Source organism: Perissodus microlepis, chromosome 10 (genome assembly GCF_051167445.1).
Source record: "Perissodus microlepis isolate ML-2025 ecotype Zambia chromosome 10, ASM5116744v1, whole genome shotgun sequence".
NCBI classification, from domain to species: domain Eukaryota; kingdom Metazoa; phylum Chordata; class Actinopteri; order Cichliformes; family Cichlidae; genus Perissodus; species Perissodus microlepis.
The window spans coordinates 14,815,402-14,833,217 of record NC_140470.1 but is presented as its reverse complement, the minus strand read 5'-3'; the positions used below and the strand labels follow the sequence as shown (position 1 = coordinate 14,833,217).

General features: G+C 40.4%; 2 protein-coding genes across 3 annotated transcripts; both read left to right on the top strand.

The window, feature by feature from the left end:
• The first annotated feature begins 406 nt into the window (after positions 1 to 406).
• On the top strand, positions 407 to 8,283 carry LOC146379057 (immunoglobulin superfamily member 11). The gene is made up of 7 exons (XM_084942334.1): positions 407 to 716; positions 1,540 to 1,700; positions 2,546 to 2,612; positions 2,699 to 2,830; positions 5,109 to 5,264; positions 7,736 to 7,858; positions 7,939 to 8,283. Exons 1-7 carry the CDS (start codon positions 623 to 625, stop codon positions 8,139 to 8,141), a joined length of 936 nt encoding a protein of 311 aa, XP_084798460.1. The 5' UTR covers positions 407 to 622; the 3' UTR covers positions 8,142 to 8,283.
• Positions 8,284 to 8,382: 99 nt separating this feature from the next.
• On the top strand, positions 8,383 to 17,546 carry LOC146379056 (ubiquitin carboxyl-terminal hydrolase 42-like). Of its 2 annotated transcripts, XM_084942332.1 has the most exons (16): positions 8,383 to 10,657; positions 11,447 to 11,696; positions 12,282 to 12,488; positions 12,591 to 12,701; positions 12,913 to 13,012; positions 13,993 to 14,060; positions 14,160 to 14,230; positions 14,322 to 14,404; positions 14,490 to 14,601; positions 14,718 to 14,858; positions 15,097 to 15,197; positions 15,381 to 15,546; positions 15,645 to 15,818; positions 15,935 to 16,014; positions 16,155 to 16,364; positions 16,614 to 17,546. In XM_084942332.1, exons 2-16 carry the CDS (start codon positions 11,456 to 11,458, stop codon positions 16,885 to 16,887), a joined length of 2,139 nt encoding a protein of 712 aa, XP_084798458.1. In that variant the 5' UTR covers positions 8,383 to 10,657; positions 11,447 to 11,455; the 3' UTR covers positions 16,888 to 17,546. The 2 variants fall into 2 exon arrangements, with proteins under 2 accessions (XP_084798458.1, XP_084798459.1); XM_084942333.1 differs by lacking the exon at positions 8,383 to 10,657 and having other exon boundaries at positions 11,372 to 11,696.
• Positions 17,547 to 17,816: the final 270 nt, after the last annotated feature.

Here is a 17,816-nt window from a genome sequence, read left to right as displayed (position 1 = left end):
CTAACTTGACCAGGATGGGTTCACCCTGGACAGGTCTCTGTATTTTGACTGAAATCAGCTCCAGCCCCCTCAGAGACCCCGAATTGCATAGATGGAAGAAGATGTATGGATTATGAACATAAATGAGCATTATTTGCTGACAAATGAATCCATTTTAAGAATATTTTCAGTTAGTTTACTATACCTGGTGCACGGATTGTTTCACCTCTGCAAAGATGAAACATAAGATGCTCCTGGATTTGGAAAACAACCATGAACGTTTGACACTCCCTTGGCCGCACCGTGTTGCTTACCTCTTGATGAATACATGCACGTTGTAGCTTCTGCTGCCACGCAGTAGAAATACTTTCTACTGAGCAGCTGCAGTTTTCGTCACGCTACACTAACTAATTAGACTACAAGCTCACGCTGTAGGTACCACTGTAGGAACAGCTAATAGGAGCAGAAAAATTCCTTGTGCACTCACTTACCTGACAACCTAATTAGAGAAAATTCTCCCAGCTGACAACGGGACAGAGACAGAGAGTGAAAATAACAGGGAGGGGTTGATCGCAGCACTCGATACATTAATCATGCATGCCTGGGTTTTTTGGGCCACCAGCTTGGAGACCGTAGGGATGAGATGACTGCCTCTCTGTCTTCCCTAACAGCTATGGGTGCTACAGGGAGATGGATGTTCTGGACCTTGTGTGTGTGTTTCACCGCTCAGGAGAACAGTGAGTAGGCCTGTCTTAAGAAAAGATTGAATTATTGCTGCTTTAGTACACTGCAGCAGCTTCGAGTGTTTGAAGGATTTGCAAAGTCTCACGAATGTTTGCTGCGACTCTGTGATTCTTTGCACGGATATTGCTAAGGCAGAAGGTTCATTTCCTTCTCTAGTGTAAAAGGAGACATGACATGAATAACCTAAAACCTTATGAGTATTTAGAAAGAAGCATTTAAGCTTTTCCAGACAGAAATGTAAGACTGTGGGCGACCTCTTGATGCATGCGTGGACTGTTCGCTGTATACACATGCACAAATTCATCAAATGAGATGATATTTATTTAGTACGAGCTACAGGGGCTTTATTCATGTTAGTGCCGTTATTAATCAACTGCCTCTAAAGCGTGACCTTTTAATATTAATACAATACAGTATGTTTGACATTTTGAGTCTTAATGAAAGTCTCTCTTGAGGCCAGCATTTTCAGAACTTGTGATCTACGTAATAACAACAAGAGAAATGACCAAACACATCCTAGTGAAGTGGCCTGTTGTTCTTCTCGTCCTGTGACGGATCTGGCTCAACCTCAGAGCTGTCAAGTTTAATTAACGACTACTGTGCTCGCTCAATTCCCACGCACACAAAAGGGCCCGGGGATGACACAGAGGAGGAGGGAAGAGGTTCATTATTGCAGTAATGAAGGGGAGAGTGAGGCCTGGTGCTGTCTGCACGTCAGCAGAAAAACAGCAGATGGGTGACGATAAAACAAGAAGAAATACCTGTGTGATGTCATAGGTATGGCTCGTCTCATTTGAATCTTTTCCCCCCTCCTAGCTGCGCTCAGGGTAACCATGAGAGAATCCAGTCTGGAGGTGGCTCGAGGGGATTTTGTCGTCCTGCCCTGTTCCTTCTACACCTCCGCCTCCAACCACCTCTCCAGACTCAACATCATCTGGACGCTGACTCCCTTCTCCAGTCCAGAAGCCCCGATACAGGTGTGGCAATACATCTGTCAGGGTGATGCCTTGCAATTGCATATTTTAGCATGGCTGTAGCTCATGGGGTGGAGCAGGCGATCTGCTAATTAGAGGCTTGGCGGTTAGGTTCCCTGGCTGCTCCCGTCTGCATGCCAAAGTATCCGTGGGCAAGATACTGGAGAGAAATGTCTTCACACAGAAAGAGAAACCCTGTAGTGCATCACATAGAAAGCACTTGAGAATGAGGCATGTTATATAAAGCCTTTTGAGTGTTCAGGTAGAAAGGTGCTATATAAGTTCCAGTCCATTTATATTCTCTACATATCCTGTTGTGTTCGAGTAACGTTTGTTTTAAATCAGTTTATTTCAAACATAAGGCACAGGGGCCAGAAGTGGCCCGGTAAACACTCCAATCTGGCCTACTGGATGGCTTTGGAAAATGTGAAACAGGGAATACGTTTTACAGCTTTTCCTTCTGGCAAAGGTCTTCCCAGTGACCATTCATACTACACACACACACACACACACACACACACCAAAAGGACATTTTCTGTGAATTAACAAAAACTTTGTTTCATTGTTACAGGACAAACTGTGAAATGAGCTTCCAGAACTTTTTCTGCACAGTTTCTACAATTTAAGCCTAAAGCGTCGATCTGACTGATTTTTTTTTCACTTACTGCAGCAGCATTTCTTTATTGCGTAGAAAAACTGAGGCGTACCATTAAAACTGCAGTTATTTTCTTATATTAAGATATCCCCAGGATTAAACGTGTAGCTAAACGTCTTTACACTTAAGATCAAAGTGTTTGTGGCCCACAATGTAAATGGACTTTGACATCCTTGTTTTAACTGATTGCCAGGTGATTGTGTACGATCACGGGCAGGTGATTGAAGACCCCTCCCTCATTGGCAGGGTGGGTTTCACAGGTAAAATGTAAGATGATCCTCTTTTCATAGATGAAACTTGATACTGAAGACAGACAAAAACATTATTTCATGTGCTCCTTCTGCAGGTCTTCCTTTGAGTGCAGATATCATGCTAAACGACACACGGGTCTCAGATGCTGGTATTTACCGCTGCATGGTTAACAACCCACCGGAGATTACAGATCCCGGCATCGGAGAGCTGGTGCTCAGTGTTCTGGGTAAGTTATTGAGAGTTGAGCAGCTGGCAGAAGCACTCACACATTATGACCATTTACCAAAGCAGGAATTGGTGATCCACTTGTCTTTTTTTTTCTCTGTGATTCTGACTATGATATTTGTTGTTTTCCAAACCAAATCTGCCAAAACTGCTGTGGATTTATTTGTAGTGCAAATACCGAGGAGCCAAACAGGTTAGGTTAATTAAAACATTTGTAGCCCTGCCGACAGCAATCGTGGTGCTGCTGGTCGGTCTGTTTTTTAATGACTTTGGCGGCTCAGTGACTTTTCCTCCAATGAACAAGCTGCTGGGAAGATTTCTATAATATTTGGTAACACACATTCACACGGCTCTTAGGGTGAATTCTGCTATCTTAGTTGATAAACCGAGTTTGTCTCTGGTGTGAATCGGCTGATAAAGACATAATTTTGTTCAGTGCTTTGGTTGAAGCAGAGCGCATCCAATAAAGGAAAAATATTTTGAAACCTTATCAGATCTCATAATTTTGACAGAGAATTGCACAATCCCTGAAGGTTAAAACTGATTTGGGAGAGCTGCTATAATGTGAGTGTAATGTGATAAAAGGTTTGTCTAAAGTAAATCCAGCAGTTCCCATGCTTTTGGGACAAAGGACGCATAATCTGAATAGAGGTGAAGCATATGCTTAGAAGCACTTTTGTTCTTGGAAGTCAAAATTTCAGCTCATCTAAAAAGTTTTGAGTTATCAGCCTTAATTTGCTCAAACTTCTAAGTCAAATTTTTAAGATAACTCAAACCTTTGAGACAATAACCTGAAATTCTGACCTATAAATAGCAACTTTTTTTTTTCAGTGGCAGAAATAAGCTTCTACAGAGCAGAGCCTGGCAGAGCATAACGAAGCACGAGCATGTTCTGTTGTTACAGCAACATTACTTGTTGTAACCATAAAACAAGACTATTTTTAAACTGTGTTGTCACATGTTGATATGACAACCAGAGATGGGCAGTAACGCGTTACTTGTAACGCGTTACTGTAATCTGATTACTTTTTTCAAGTAACGAGTAAAGTAAGGGTAATCCCTTGCAAAAACGGTAATTACATTACCGTTACTTTCCCGTAGGAACGCTGCGTTACTGCGTTACTAAAACCGTGATTTTTTTGCCAGAATGTCTCATGACAGTGACGTAAGCGAGTGCGACGTTCGTGACAACAGCTGTGTGCAGATCAACAATGGATCATATATCAAGTGCGGGAGAGAGTATGAGCATGCAGCGTTTAAAGCGTGGAAGTACTGACCTTACTTTAAGTTTGATTCCATAAAAAGTGACAAAAATATTAGTGTCCGTTGTGCGTGGGAAGAAAACTTCTTTTTACACCGAAAAAACCCTAAACAAGCTCTGAGTGCGCTACGACGTAATGGGAACTTCACAGAGAAACTCGCGGATTCTTCAACTGACCGCTGCGGCACACCTGCACCAGGGCAAACCTCCGCCTACCCTAGTACTGCTTTACAGGTGAAAATAGAGCAACAGGACCGCTAGTCTTTGATTTGATTTATTTTCTGCTGTGTTTTACTTGCATCTATTTGAAAGACTGAGTGTAAACACAAAAAATATTTTATTTTATGTGCTGGAATGTGCAGAAAATAGGTTTAAATGTTAAACTAATTTCTTCAAGTCAGAGAATGGTGCATATAATTTCATTTTTGCTTGATGCATAAAGTTAAAAGATTAAAACTGATAAAACAAGTTTAAAAAAAGAGACTTTTCCATTTGTTTACATTTTGTATGATGGATTATGCAGAAAAAGTAGAACTGGGCTGACAGATCTATCGCTTTATCACCTATTCAGGTTGTAAATCGTGTTTTTAAAAAGTAACTAAGTAACTAAGTAATTAATTACTTTTGAAAATAAGTAATCAGTAAAGTAACGGGATTACTTTTTGGGGAAGTAATCAGTAATTAGTTACTGATTACTTTTTTCAAGTAACTTGACCAACACTGATGACAACACAGTTGACCACAACCCCCAAAACATACACCATTAACTTTAGCTGTAATACAGATAAAAAGCACAGATAATGTGAAATTTGGAATGCTATCCCAGAGGCATACATTGATAAATCCATTTATACAAGAGAGTTTAAATGTTATTGAGTCAGTGGTTTACTAGATAGTTTAATTTTTACAGACCATCTTTCAGCTTTGCTTCTAAAAGCCACCGGCTTAAAAGTTCAAATGTGGGTCGTCTCGGTTTGTATCACATCTTTTAAGAAATTCATCTGTGGGTCATCTATAGTGCCGCCTTCGCTGCCTGTGTGCCAGTGGGATGGAGACATCAATATGGGAGGAAGTGTCAGGCTGTCCTGCTTGGTGGCAGAGGGCATCCCCACTCCAGAGATCCGCTGGGATAAACTGAATCCAGATGAAATCTCCCTTCCCATCAACATGGAGAGTCAGTTACACACACACACACACACGGATATGTATTAAACTTAAAGCGCCCCTTGAGCTGAATCAAAATAATCTTGTGTGCAGATCGTTATTTAGATCTTAAAGTCCAAAAAGAGTCAACTAAATGACCCTAAAATGACGCACAGTAATTGTTTGAATTTAATAGTGCAAGTGAAATATGATGGATATTATAATTGACTCCATTATAGCGCGATAAGGCTTCCGGCTATGACAAGCAGATTTAGTGCCTATTAAAAAGTATTTAACCACTTGGTGACTTTTTCACTTAAGGCGAAAACACACACACATAGGTCTGCTATAGAAAAAAAAGGAAGGGGTATTAAAGTCATAAGTGTTTTAAAATGAAAGTGTATTTAGGACTGTTTAAATGAAAGAGAAATTTAGTATTGCACTTCTTAGAAAAACAAAATCGACTATTTAAAGAAAGGATGGACTGAATTGGAGCATCATTAGCAAATATAACTTTAACTTTAGTCTCCAGTGTATGGGATAAGCTTTTTATTTCAGTTTTTCCCCACAGAAATAATTATGTCACTCAGCATGAGACCTGTGGCTAAAACACGAGTTTTACCAGATCTGGTACAAAAGAGCTTTTATCAAAGATCTTTGATTTAAAAAGAAAAAAAGAAAAAAAAGCTTTTCTATATAAACACTTGAGTGGAAAGAAATGTCATCATCATGAAGGTTATTCTCCCACTAATGCATATCATTAACTCCTGCTTTGTGTTTTGTCCTGTTTGCTGTCTGGTGGTTTCCAAATGCTCACTTTCACTCACTCCCTCACTGGTTGGAGCAGATGGCTTCTCCTCCCTGAGCCTGGTTCTGCTGGAGCTCTCTTCCTATTAATAGGGAGCTCTTCTTACCCATTAGACTGCTGGGCTTCTCTCCCCAATACTGTAGGGTTTTTTCTTTAAATCTAAAGTTCCTTGAGATAACTTTTGTTGTAAACAGGTGTTATATAAACCGAATTAAAGTGAATTTAATAACATAAAGTAGTCAAGTGCTCTTTAAAAAGAGCACTGATGTGTTCTTGCTTATTTTCTCTCAGGTTAAATACTCATACATGACACACGCTTTAGATATTAGCGTTCACACACGTGCAGGTGATCCTAAATGCTCTAAATTATTGTTTTTTGACAGTTTTTTTCTACTCTTATGAGGATATGATAAATATGACTACCTCGCAGCCACAGGTACTCGGTATAGTGGCCCCAACCCACCAGCTTGTCAGATCTTTTGCTTCTAATGAGCACCCAATCAGGAGAAGGTTTCTTTGAAGTAGTGCGGAGATCCTCAAAGAGAGGGAAGCTCAGTTTGTCCTCTTGGATGGTGGATGAAATAAAGCCATTTATAGGATCAATAAGGATTATTCTGAAATATGAATAATGCAAAGAGTTCAAGCTTAAAAATACATATTCCTGGAAATAAGCTTAATACTTCACTTAAAAATAATTAAAGGAATACCTAGAAACACAACTGATCTCATTGGGGGAAAAAAATCATGCCGGATATCTATATTGATGTGGACCGGGTAACAGAAGAAAGGATGCCACCTTGTTTGATGGAAATGAAAATTATTAACCTACAGAAGACTAAATTCAAAGACAAATTCAAAGGGATCTCCTCCCAGATCTGGACTGTCTGAACTGCACCCTGGCAGTGTCGGATGGACTGAAACATAAAGTCCCAGAGGTGTTCTATTGGAGCCAGTCAATGATATCAATACCTTAATTCTCCAGAAACTGTCTGCATTTTCTCACCACGTGAAGTCGGGTTATTGTCAAACACTACAAGGAACCCAGGACCCACTGCACCAGCGTAGAGTCTGACAATCCAAGGATTTCATCCTGATATCTAATGGGTCAGGGTGCCGTTGCCTAGATGATCAGATCCTGGTACTGCTGATGGTTTAAGGACCTTCTACGGCCCTGTCCTGCTCTCCTAGAGTAACTGCCTGTCTCCTCCATGCTCTTGAGACTGTGCTGGGAGACACAGCAAACCTTCTGTCAATGGCACATAGTTATGTGTTATCCTGGAGCAGTTGGCCCTGACCCTAGGGGTGAGTATTTCCTAATACTCACCCCAGCTTGTCTGACACCACCAACCACTACTGAAAACAGTCAGAAAAAATGAGAAGGACAAAAATGTCAGAGTCCTCCACCATGTAAAACCATTCCTGTCTTGGTGGTTGTCTTATTGTTGGCCTTCAATGCCCCTGTTGTTATTGTCATTAACAGCAAAGCAGCTGAAACCGATTAACAACCCCCTCTGATACTTAACTGACCACATCTATATCCCAGAAAGTTTAACTGCCTTAAGGCTATATTCTGATTAAAAAGTGTTCCTTTCTAATTTTTTAGCCATTATATAATGCTGGAAATTTAATATATATTAAGCATGAGATTTGTAAGACAGCACAATCACCGTCATACTCGTCTTCCTCTCTCTAAGGTGAACTATCGGGCTCTGTACAAATTGTCAACGTGTCCTCTCAGACCTCCGGCCTGTACCGATGCTCCGCCACTAACACCCTGGGAACAGAGAACTGCTACATCAACTTATCCATCTACAGCAGTAAGATCCTCTTTGTGCACCCATAACCCCTCTGCCAGTTTTTATGCCCTGTGATAAAACGTTCTTGTATTTCTGCCCAGCCCCAGACAGTCCCTCTGGTGTACTGCAGGGTGTACTGCTGACCTTGTCTATGTGCCTGCTGTTGCTGGCTTTGCTGGTGCTCGTTCTGTGGCTCCATCACACAGGGCAGGATGGGAGGTTGAGGAAGGGGAAAGGAGACAAGGATGAGTTTTATAACGAGATACGGTACACGCCGTCCCTGATGAAACGCTCTTTTGTTTGATTTCTCAAAGACTTTCGGGACTTTTTAATGTATCCATGTAAAAGATGTCTGCAGCCCAGACCAGTGTTCCCTGAATGTTACTCCACAGCTGTAAAGCATCAGAAACTTTGAAATAAAAGTGGAATAAATGTTCTGAAAAGTGTGATAGCAATGCGTCTCATTTATGCTTATTTCCTCCAAACCAGCTTTTAAAGGTAACCATCAATGATCCCCTCAGCTTTAACCAAAGACAAAAAACTGCACTCAAAGTCAAGTCACCATCTTTCATGTAAGTTTTCCCTGTTTTTGGTCATAATTCTGAGCTAAGCTCTTACCTGGCTTCTGCTTCACATGGACCTCGCGAACAAGAGTGGAATCATCTAACTTCTCAATAAAACAAATACCTACATTTCCCTGAAAGCGTCAGGCGAGAATATTTATGCACATTATCAGAGTCGATAAATTTAGGTTGCCAGTGGGAAATGTCATTGGGTTTTCAATCCAACTCCTCCTTGTAAATCTCTTGAGAAAACCAAGCATTTCCCTTGGATGCGAGGTTGAACTGTTCAGTGTAAGAGGACAGTGACACTGCAATGCTTTTAGAGCATTTTTTGAATGAATAACTCAGGATTCGAAATGGGTGGTTGTGACTAACATTTAGTTCCTGCCAAATTTCTTCAGTTAAATGTGTGAGAAACTTGTGTTTAGCGAACACATTAAACTACAAACTGGTGACTCCACTGCCCCCCACCCGTGTCTTCATACTGTGAGAATATGGAGCAAGCTTATTATTATGTAAGGTCGCTAAACTGTGAGCAAGCCCACCAATCCGATTGTTAAGTGATGACGTGACGAATCCTACTTCCGGGCCTAAAGTAGTCTGCGTTTAACATGGCTTTTGTGTTGTTAACATGTTTAATGTTATGTATTTTCTTCTATTTAATCTCAAAAAGCTCCTAAAACAGTCAGTGATCACTGTTGACCTCCCTCGGCTTTTATTACCGCTAATCATTTATTTAAGCTCAGTTTTTAAAACCTTAGGATGTAACTACAGCCCAGCCCATGCAGCAGTATATGAATGACTAACCTAGTATTGTGGATGGATTATCTCAGTTGTTCTCCTGGCTGAAGTTTGGTCCTTTTACAGCATCCTGCCATGAGATTACATTTGTTCCTGACCACCGAGAACACTCACGTTAACTTTTATCGAGTGGAAAAAAAGTTAGCTTGTTTATGTTATGCTAACATAGCTGTGTCGCTAGCGGTCATGTAGCACATCATTATATACCAGCTAGCCAAACTTCAGTAACCCTACAAACGTCACTGCTGTTTAGCTTTCTGTCTTCATTTATGTTGGAAGTGATAGCAGAGCTGTACGTTTTAATTTGTTTCCAAAACCCCGCAGTCAGGACATGCTATATTGTATTTAGATAGAAGCTAGCGAGCTAACTCCCCGCTAACTTCTAACTCCGTTAAATGTCATAAATTCCGTTTTCATGGATGCCTGATGTTAAACTCAATTGTTACACCTGGTAGAGCAGAACGCTGATCATTTTATTAAAGATGAAAGACTTTAGACAGTTTTTCAACTCTCGGTAATGCCATAGTGATCGTTTGATATATGGACCTGCAGCGGAGTTTAGGCCCAGACACGGCTAGTGACGTCAGACTGAACAACCGGATAGAGAGACGAGACGACGAGGCTCCAGTTACAGCAGTGCAAGTAAACAAACAATATATATAAGAATAGTAAGAAAATAAATATACACTTTAGGACTAGGGATAAAGGGATCAATAACAATTTAAAATTTACAGTTTGATGATTTAAAGTCTCACACACAACCGAAAGGGGAGGAGGGGGCGGCTGCTTCCAAATAGAGCGCATTTCATTCATAATGATGTAAATCCAAGCCCATTATGTATTCATGATTTGAATCCTGGGTTGTGTGAAATCTCAGAAATGCACCCTAGACAAAGTGAATCTGTGAACTAAGGTGTAGGTGTGTTAGATCATGTTGTGGTGATCCTTGGGTTGAGGGATGGGTGTTCATACTGCAGTGCAAAATTAAAACCAATGGAAGATGGACAAGAAAAGTTCAAAGCCATCAGGTCCTCAGTTTAGAAAAAAGAGAAAAGAAGAGGAGGAGAAACGAGCAAAAGATACAGGTAAGCAGATGTGTCATTGGATAATGGCAGGTCATCCTGAAACAATCAGAATCAGAATACTTTATTAATCCCTAAGGAAATTATGTGCATTACAGTTGCTCCAAGAAGAAATGGTAAAAATAGTAACAGTAACGGACTAAACTCCAAACAATACATTATGTTACAGATTTTAATATTAATTAGTCATTGTCAATTGTTGATTTGTTCTGTTCTCATTGTATGACGAATTATGATGGCTGTGTGTGTGTACAACAGCTTTATGTTAATGTACAATCCTTAATATGTTTTATCTGTGTCTGTGTGTGTGGTTTCCATGGTTTTTGCATCTTCTTTAAGTGCACGTCATTCCATCTCGGATTTCGACAAGACTGGTAAGCTCTCAACTTGCTCTCCGTCTGATATGATCAGGGTTTTTTGTGTGTTTTCTTGAGGTTTTGCGACGCTGCGTGTTAAAGGCCTAGCAGCCGTCATTTAGCCAATGTGAGCCACTCTGTAAGAGCAGGTGGGAGGGAACCGCTGCTTCTGTTGTAAACGTGCTTCCGACTTGGAAATTTCCTCGGTCGAGTGGGTTATCTGGCATTTCCCCTCTTGAGTTTTCTAAACACTAATTTTTGTCGATATTTTAAGTTTGTTAGTTGGACAGAGTTAAGTTAGATGTCGAAAGTTACTCTTGTCTCCTGGTGTTTGTTATTTAAAAGGAATCTGACAAGATGATTCAAATAAAAACAAAGGGTCAAAAACGAATATTTAGCCCTCACTTATGCTAGTCTGTTTTTGAATGTAAACAAATCATCCAATCTAACACAATTTCTGATACTTGTTTGCTGGAAGTTTAGGCGATGGTATGAGGGCAGTGTTTAATATAGTGTTATTTAACTATAAGCTATAAGAGACTTAGAGCTTTTTATTGTCATTGTGCAGTTTCTTGCACAGCGAAATTGGGTATAATCTGTTAATGTGGCTTTTGTATTTAGTTGTTGTTGTCCAAACTCACTGTACTGCTACCTAACCAGTGTAGGATTGATGTAGTATTTAAGTTTTCTTTCCCTTTCCCTTTTTCCAAAATAACAATGAGAAAATTCAAACCTAGCAACGACTTTGTTTTTTTCGTTGTTTTTGTTTTCAGTTCATAAACGTATGTGTCTTTGTTCCTAATGCAGCTATGAACAATGACCATAGTTGACAGCTCTTCAGAAAAGTCTGACCACGAGTCAGCCGGATGTAACCGATCCTCCTTCACCAGTGGAGACATGGAGATGGACGGCAGTTGTTCCAGCAGCTGGGCAGTGGGCCCCACTGTACCCACTGACTCTCCAAGGCTCAAGGCTCCAGTAGGCTGCCTGGCCCCCACTCCTGGAGCTGCTGTGTACAACAGTACACCCTCCTCTGTGGACCGGCCCAAGGACCAAGGTCAGAGCAAAGCCTGGCTTTTTTTCAAAATGTCTTTTTAAGCTGTTTGAAGATTTTTATTGTCAGACAGAATAGTTTTCCAACCTGTTTTAGCAAATATGGAACCACACTTTTTAGCCATTATTTACCCATATTTGTCAGATTTGGTTTTAGTAACATACAGCTAATCTTTTTGCTTCTGCTTTCACACAAGTTTGACAACTGCTTTTGTGGGTGTTGTGTTGCTGCTTCCCTTCTCCGTTCATTCATCCAGTTATGTAATGCATCCAGCTTTGCATGATCAGTCACTTCAGCTCGTGATGCAATTGCTGTTTTTATATAAAGATCGGCAGCCCAACTTGATTAGCAGAAACAAAGGAGAAGGCAAACTGTCCTGTCTTTCTTCCTGAGCCTGTTTAGGAGTTGTTCACAGTGGCCAGAATCACATTATATAACTGTTAATAGTTGTAGCTATTACTGTGATGTCCTGACATGACTTTGCCATGTGCCAGTGTGTGGTTGTATAAATAAGGTAGCATTAAATTATGTCCTTTTTAAAATGTATTGAAACAGATTTTTAGTAATAATTGTGGCTCTGTGTGTCAGTGATGAGCAGTAGCGATGGAATTGACTTGCCCCAGAAGGTGCTGTTCTCACCAGATCAGCTCAGCCTAAAGTGGGCCCAGGTTCACCGCATTGGTGCAGGCCTCCAGAACATGGGGAACACCTGCTTCCTCAACTCAGCCCTGCAGTGTCTCAGCTACACCCCTCCTTTAGCAAACTACATGCTGACGCGGGAGCACTCCAAAACATGTAAGTTTATTTCACCAACAGTGGTGTTACGCAGTCCTGCGCTGATTCTCACATTGTATCACTCCTTACTCACTCAGTATTTTGTCTCTGTCTCTGCTGCAGGTCATGAGCCAGGGTTCTGTATGATGTGTACCATGCAAAACCACATCATTCAGGTTTTTGCCAACTCTGGGAATGTCATTAAGCCCATTGGTGTACTCAATGAGCTTGGGTGTAAGTTGATGCTGTGCTCTGTGCAAAGTGTTTACCTATATTTTAATGATAGGAGGCGCTGTGTGACTGTTTACCTTTTGTAATTTTGGAGGGAAATAATCTGGAGGGATTTTGAATTCTGTTTTTAAATAAGTGTAAACTTGTATCCTTTACAATAATTCACCTCCTGCTTTGTTTTTTGGTTCTGTTTTTCCTCGTTCCCCTCACACAGGGATTGCAAACCACTTCCGCTATGGAAGCCAGGAAGATGCTCATGAATTCCTGCGGTGCACAGTGGATGCTATGCAAAAGTCCTGCTTACCTGGAACCAAGTGAGTGCCATTTTACATTGCATGCATTCTAAACAAATTAAACACACAAAAATATTTTTACTTGGGCTTGACAGTGTTTGCACTTTATTATGTAGTAAGATCCATAATTAGCTACGTAGAGGTAACACCGTGACAGTAGGAGAATATGAAATAAATCCTTTATCCTGTTTTTCAGGAAGTGCAGTTTATACTAGTTCCTTTTAACTAATAATGCTTCAATTGCTGAGAGTATTTTTCAGAAATGCAGATTCCTCAGTCTCTTGCCTGACTGACACCTCAGCTTACATACTAGGCAAGCCACTTGATATAATACCTCATTATTATATCAAGTTTTTTAATGAACTTGACTGCTCCAACACAGAAAGTATTCTTACACTGGGTGTGGTAGCTTGTTTTGGTAACAGGGCTTGAAAAGATCAGAAGCGGCTTAAACGTGTAGTAAAACAGGTCGCTGGGATTATGGGGGAGAGCTGCCAGACTTAGTGTCTAGTATAGATTTCTTCTGAGGCAACAGGGTAAGCAGTGTGAGCAGGAGCACTCAACCCCTCAGGTCATCTCTTATTCACCCTAATGGCATTAGTGCTATTATTGCAGCAGCAAAATTCAGAAAATCCAGGTTTTTCTATGTGTTACTATAGAGCTTCGAGTCTATGTGCACATTTAACCAAAACTACACGTTTAACAGATGCACTGGGCTGAGTGTTGTGCTTCTTGTTAGACTCCTAAAAATAATTTATTAATTCATTTATTTTTTTAAGAACCTAAAGTGTCAATTCTCATCAAATCAATTCTTCCCGTGTAGCAGCAGATGGCCCCTTAAGTAATTAATCGTGCTCCAATTCCTCCTATTGTCTTTTCTGCTACTTGAATACTGTAAAGTGATCGTCTGGTTCCAAAATGCTAAAAAAATAAATGGTCAGTCAGTTAATTGTTGCACTGTCCTTATTAGTTAACTTTTGTGCTTTATCTTTTTATTATAGATTGGACAGGCAAACGCAGGCAACTTCTTTCATCCATCAAGTGTTTGGCGGGTACCTAAGATCCAGAGGTAAGTCACTGTTTTTTAAGGTTTGATTTGTTTTTCTTTTATTTGTCTTTTTATGTCTTACAGCTTGTGTGATACTCATAGCACTGATTTCTGTTTCAGTTAAATGTTTAAACTGCAAAGCTGTCTCAGATACATTTGACCCTTTTCTGGATATCTCTCTGGAAATTAAGGTAATTGGACAACATTCAAAGTGACGTTGCTACTATGTATTCTCTGCATTATGGAGTGTGAGGTTTTTCCTCTCTCTCTCTGTTCATATAGACTGCTCCAAATGTCTCCAAAGCTCTGGAGCAGTTTGTCAAGCCAGAACAGCTGGGTGGTGAAAATGCTTACAAATGCACCAAGTAAGTCAAAGAGATGCCAAACCATGATGAGTTTTAGTGTTTAGGTGTGATTTTTGTCAACAAGCTGAATGTTTGTTTCCTTCAGGTGCAACAAAATGGTAACGGCCTCAAAAAGATTCACAATCCATCGCAGCGCCAATGTGCTCACCCTCTCACTCAAACGCTTTGCAGACATCAGTGGAGGCAAAATCACAAAGGTAAATGGCCAATAGTGTCTGCTTAAGTCATAAAGATACCTGACAGATGCTTTGTTTTATTATAAAACAGGATATTTGCACGTAATGTTTGAAATTTTTTGTTTGGTGGTCATCAGGATGTGAAGTATTTGGAGCATCTGGATCTGCGGCCCTTCATGTCTCAGTCCCACGGGGAGCCCCAGCTCTACAGGCTGTATGCTGTGCTGGTTCACTCTGGATTGAGTTGTCATGCTGGACACTATTTCTGCTATATTAAGGTACTGGCTGTGCCCGAATCTGTTTGAATGCTGCTGTTGCTTAGTACAAACAAACACACACCATAAACAACACATTTCAGCAGAAAACTGAATGCAAACAGAGAAAAATACTTTGTATGCATTGAAAGAAAGAAAAAAAAAAAAGACCCCTATATAACCATAAGATTCTTCTTTTTAGCTCAAATTCAATTCAGAAACTGAATCTGCTGTGTCACATCTCTCTCATTCTGTCTCACAGGCCAGCAATGGGCACTGGTTTCAGATGAATGACTCGTCCGTGTCAGTCAGTGACATTAGGACCGTTCTCAACCAGCTGGCCTATGTCCTCTTCTACATCAAGTGAGTAAACATCGGTATTTTTAAACATTCTAGGCTTATTCCTTCAGTAGAACTTTCCCCATCATTATTTAATAATGTAGACATGTTTATTCCCACTTTTCTTGTAGAAAATGTATTATTATAACCTAATGTTATAATGTTGATGCTTTGTCATGGTTAATATTCTTTTTTCCATGTCATCAGGTGCACAGATGTGAAAAAAACTGGGGACTACAGCCACTTGAACCATAACGCTGGCATATCTGGTCAGTCATCTCCCCGGCCGGTGGAGATCCCACGCACCATCGCCACCATGCATCACAACAGTGTTGGCTTCATAGGTCCCCAGCTGCCACCACACATGAACAAGGTACTTCCTCACCTGAGGGTACTGATAATGTTGTTGTTTTTGTTAAACCCAGTGTTTCTCTTCTAAAAACCTGTTGTTGTGACTTCTTGTTCCTTCAGAGTTCTCTTCATGTTAATGGGAATGGATCTCTGAGGGACTATCCCACAAGCTCCAAGCCCAGCACCAGCGGCAGTGCGGTGGGGAAACCAAACCATGGACTAGCTTCTTCTGCTTCCTCTGCTTCTTCTGCTTCCTCTGCTTCTTCTGCTTCCTCTGCTTCCATCTCCCACTCAGTAAGCCGGCCCACAATGATTCCAGACAGCGACAAACAACAGAAGCTTTCATTTTCAATTGGGCTAAGCAAACCGAATATTATTAATATTTCCTTTATTTATTTTGGGCACATCAGATCTCTGGCAGTAATCATGGCAGTTTGACGTCTACGGCTCCTGTTGCTAATGGAATAGGCAGTGACCATAGCCAACCAAAGTAAGCCTTATTGCTCTGCTGTCCATTTTATGCATTTAAATTTTTAAGTTTAGAGGAGTGATCTTAAAACTGTGCTGACTTTCCTCTCTGCCAGTGTGACAAAGCATTGCTCATATTGCTTTTGTATTTTATTTTTCCAGTAAAGATGCCTCATCCCAGGCTAGTTCTTCTCAGAGCATTCATCCTGCTGCTCGGGCTCGCCTTTCCTCTCCAGACAAAGAGGATCAAAATCGCAAGAGGACTCTCAGCAAAGACAGGGACGACAGCTCTGAGGCCCGCCACACTAAAAAACACAAAAAGAGTAAGAAAAAGAAGAAATCAAAGGATAAAGACAGACACCGTGAGAGTGGGTGAGTATTGCCATCTTTCTCTCGATCCTTTAATGAAAACAGAAGGAAATGTGTTTGTTTGTTTTAAGCTAGATCTTTTTTGAAAATAATATGGGGTTAAAGCTCACTATCAGTATTATTATTTTCTTAAAAACGGAAAGAATTTTCATCATTTTATTGATAATGGGTCACTTTTTCTGTCTTAGGCTGGCCGTAAAGCTTGATCTCGGTTTTGTTAAACAATGTCATTGGTTCTCTATCATCCCGTAGACGTTCTGACAGAGATTCAGACATAGCTGCAGAAATGAAGAAGAAAAAGAAGAGACATCAGGACAGCGATCCCGAACTGCACAGCCCAGACGCAGCTCGGAGCCACAGAAGCAGCGAGGAAAGGGAGAGCCGCAAGCGACACCACTCTGACAGAGACTTTGAAAATGACAATGGCTTTCCACCGGAAAAACGTCGCTGCAGAGACTACGCTGACGGCAGCGGTGGCCATCTACTCCCTTCCAATCACACCACACCGGCAAACAGTTCAAGTTAATATTGTATTTTTACCTTAAGTAAAGTGTTTTAAAATTTAAACTATCCCCCTTTCTTTCTTTTTTTTTCTTTTGTTTTCTCAAATGGGCTTATTTATTTGCCGTAATTTCTCCTAGCTATCGGTTAAAGAAACGGTGTTGAACATTTATGATGAAGAATATTAATATATACTTTTTTTTTTCTAAGCTTTATTTTCATTTTAAATTGGAAAACGAACAAAAACAAACAGACACACAAAGCAAAAAAACAAACAAAAACAAAACAAATAAACAGAAAACTCACAACTATGGGACAGAGCAAGTATCATCAAATAACCACAGCGTGGCAGGCCATTGTGACCACAGAAGCACTCCCAGGTACACACTCTTGTATCTATGCCTTTCAAGGATAACCTCAAACATCTGAAAACCAAACACAGAAAATACAGGAATAATAATAATAATAATAATAACAATATTGATAATTACAGAAATTTAAAACAAACACACAAACAAACAAAAAACAATATTAATATATACTTGTATGAACACAAAGCCTGGAGCTTAAACATCTCAACTACTGCTCAGTGGAACTCAGGACTTGAAAAAAACGATGCAATGTTTTACTTTATTTCTTTCTTTGATCCCACTGGGAGCCGTGAAACTAATGGAGTTATTTGTGCAAGGGGAGAGAGGGAGGGTGGGGTGGGGGAAGATGAGTGCAGTGGTGGGAACAGAGCTTTGCTGACTGATACCTCCATGTTAACCCTGGAAAGACTTGAGAACATTTCCCAGCTTTCATTTTCATCTTCGTTCCCATTTGTGAAGCCTAAGATTCACTCTGTAATTTTAACTTTCTTCACCAGATGCAGAGGGTTTTTGTTTTTTGAAATTAGTTTTGTCATGCCGCTCTCTCCCTTTTTAAAAAAAAAACATTCGAAAAACAAAAAGA